Here is a 3,031-nt window from a genome sequence, read left to right on the forward strand (position 1 = left end):
CTCCGACCGCCTGGCCCAGATCAGCGGCTGCAGCCCCCAGCCCAGGATTGTCCCATTCCGGGGGGATTATCTGGTGCTAAAACCAGAAAAGTCTTATTTGGTGAAAGGAAATATTTATCCAGTGAGTACCCCCTGGTTTGTGTGCCATAAGAGCTGCTAAAAATGCAGGAAAAAGGAAAAATTGCGTGGTTGTTTCTGTCAGGCAGTGACGCACACACGCGGGTGGCGATCGGGTTGGTTTGGGACAGGACAGTTGGATTTTGTTAATTTTTTTGTTAATTTTTTTTTTGTTAATTGAGGAAAACATGGAAGTACCACATAGGAAGTTATTGCCAGTTGTTTTGTTTAAGGGTTTAGTTTTGGGGTTTTTTTACTTAATAGAGAAAAGATGGAATATCACATTGCAACATATCCAGAAAACTCTGAATTATTTCTGTATGTCCTAAAATGAATCTGTAGTGAGGGAGAGATGACAGTAAATTATTATTTATTATTTAATAATTATAACAGTCCTGTTTAATCTCTTTATTGATAATCTGGGCAAAGGTGTTGAATGTACCCTCAGGAAATTCACAGATGACACTGGAGGTCTTTTCCAGCCTCAGTGATTCTGGGATTCTGTGATGAATTATTGATAAAGGGTTTAATCTTTTGTGCTAATACCCAACACTCAGATTTAGGTATTCTCCTCTCAACCTTATTTTTGAATTAGCTGATTTTGTCATTAAAAATAGATGTGGGAGAAAAGAAAACAACCTTTCTACACCTAATATAGACAAATCATGGGATGAAGAGCAGCGATCCCAGACAGAAAATTAATTACAGAGCAAGGAGAGAGAATTCCTAGGGCAGCATTTTAGGTAATTCTGTCCATTTAAATGCTGATTTTCTGAATGTGAGATTGGCTTTGCCTGCGAAACACTTTGGGAAAATTGGAATGCTGAGCTTTGCTGTTTGTCTGATCTCACCTGGGAACGATTCAGGATCCTGTCTTGGGATGGGAGGGAGGAAGTGGAACAAAAAAAGAATATGCAGATTTATTATTTTTAGCATTGACCTGCTAAGTTCAGGCTGGTTTGTACCCACAGTAAGGGTTTCCTAATTTTTTCTATTCTATTTTATTGCAGTGTAATTGCTGCTGGTGAATAACATCAGGGTATTGTTGATTTATATCCTCAGAAATCACGTGGACTTTTTTCCTCCCTGTTATTTGTTTTCCTTTTCCCTAAAGTTCAGCTTTACCTGGCCCTGCTCTGTTCTCCAGTGGTTTTATTAATGACATGCCACTGCTGCACAATTAACAAGCAGCAAAACCAGCACAGAGCCAATTCTGAGGTTCTGTGGCTCAGTTTTGTTGCTGTGGTGGGAAATAAAATGGTAAATCTGCTGTTTCGAAGAGCTCTGCTCACTGCTGTCCCATTTCAGGTTCCCAACCCTCGTTTCCCATTCCTGGGATTCCATTTCACTCCCAGGATGGATGGCAGTGTCTGGCTGGGCCCTAATGCAGTGCTGGCCTTTAAGAGGGAGGGTTACAAACTCCTGGACTTCAGCCCTGGAGACTTCTTAGATGCTGTCACCTACAGGTAATGCCTTGTGCTTGTGTCTGCTTGTGTGGAGATGTGAGCCATGGAGCCTCTTCCTGCCCCAAACCCTGCTTTTCCCACGTTTTTGGGGTGTTTGTGCTGATAAGGGTGGACTTCCCCAAGACATTTGACTTTGTGTGGTCTCATATTTGAATTTTCTGCCAGGACATGTCTCAGCCAGTCTGGGAATGTGGCTGCTCCCTGGAAGGTGCTGCTGGAGCCATTCCAGGCTTGGTTTGCACTGTGATAACTTAATCAACTTAGACAGCAGCATTAAATACCTGCACAGGGTGCTGGGATGAGGGAAAGGCTGGGAGAGAGAGTTGGGAATGTTCATCCTGGAGAGGAGAAGGCTCCAGGGAGAGCTCAGAGCCTAAAAGGGCTCCAGGAGAGCTGGAGAGGGACTGGGGACAAGGGATGGAGGGACAGGAGCCAGGGAATGGCTCCCAGTGCCAGAGGGCAGGGATGGATGGGAGATTGGGAATTGGGAATTCCTGGCTGGGCTGGAATTGCCAGAGCAGCTGGGGCTGCCCCTGGATCCCTGGCAGTGCCCAAGGCCAGGCTGGACATTGGGGACACCCTGGGACAGTGGGAGGAGTCCCTGCTCAGGTTTCTCCAAGCTCATCAAGTCCTGGAACACCTCCAGGACTGGAATTCAGAATTAATTCAATGCCACAGCTCTGTGAGCAAGGTTTGTTGGAGCAGAGAAGGCCAAACGTGTATTTCTCAAACACAAAGCATGATGTGGTTCCTGATTTTGGCAATGGGAACTTGTGCCCTGCAGTTGCATTTGCTGCCTCCTGCAGCAGCTGCAGCTGGTGCATTTGAGGCAGGTTTTCCCTCAGTGCAGCTGTTTCTCCCCTTTTGTCCACAGTGGGCTGTGGAAGCTGGTGCTGAGGAACGTGTCCTACGGCCTGGGGGAGCTGTACAGAGCCTTCTCCCTCAGTGCCCAGGTCAGGCAGCTGCAGAGGTTCATCCCTGAGGTCACCACCAATGATGTTCTCAGGTAAAAGAAACTTCTTCTGTTGGGAAATGTCCTATTTGAACAGCAGAAAACGTGGCAGGGGTTTAGTCCCTTCCTCCACCAAGATATGATGGAGAAGCTTGGAGCTGCCTCCAGCTTGGAGGTTCGGGGAGGACCTGGAGTTCCTCAGTCCAGAGGAGGCATCAGGATGGTCAGGGGGATGGAGCAGCTCTGCTGGGAGGAAAGGCTGAGAATTTTGGGATTGTTCAGCCTGGAGAAGAGAAGCTTTGGGGTGACTTCACTGTGGCCTTGCAGTACTTGAGGAGAACCCGCAGAAAGATGGAGGGGCAGGACAAGGGGGAATGGCCTCAAACTGGCAGAGGGCAGGGTTGGATGGGATATTGAGAAGGAATTCCTGGCTGGGAGGGTGGGGAGGGGCTGGCATGGAATTGCCAGGGCAGCTGTGGCTGCCCCCGGGTACACG

General features: G+C 47.6%; 1 protein-coding gene across 1 annotated transcript in view; it reads left to right on the forward strand.

The window, feature by feature from the left end:
* Positions 1-3,031, forward strand: part of L2HGDH (L-2-hydroxyglutarate dehydrogenase) — a 13,247-nt gene that overhangs the window by 7,831 nt on the left and 2,385 nt on the right. Inside the window, exons 6-8 of the mRNA XM_031066216.1 lie at positions 2-121; positions 1,426-1,583; positions 2,458-2,589. Coding sequence (XP_030922076.1) covers positions 2-121; positions 1,426-1,583; positions 2,458-2,589 — 410 coding nt within the window. The remainder of the gene's footprint in view (position 1; positions 122-1,425; positions 1,584-2,457; positions 2,590-3,031) is intronic.

Source organism: Geospiza fortis, unplaced genomic scaffold, assembly GCF_000277835.1.
Source record: "Geospiza fortis unplaced genomic scaffold, GeoFor_1.0 scaffold23, whole genome shotgun sequence".
In the NCBI taxonomy this organism is placed as follows: Eukaryota; Metazoa; Chordata; class Aves; order Passeriformes; family Thraupidae; genus Geospiza; species Geospiza fortis.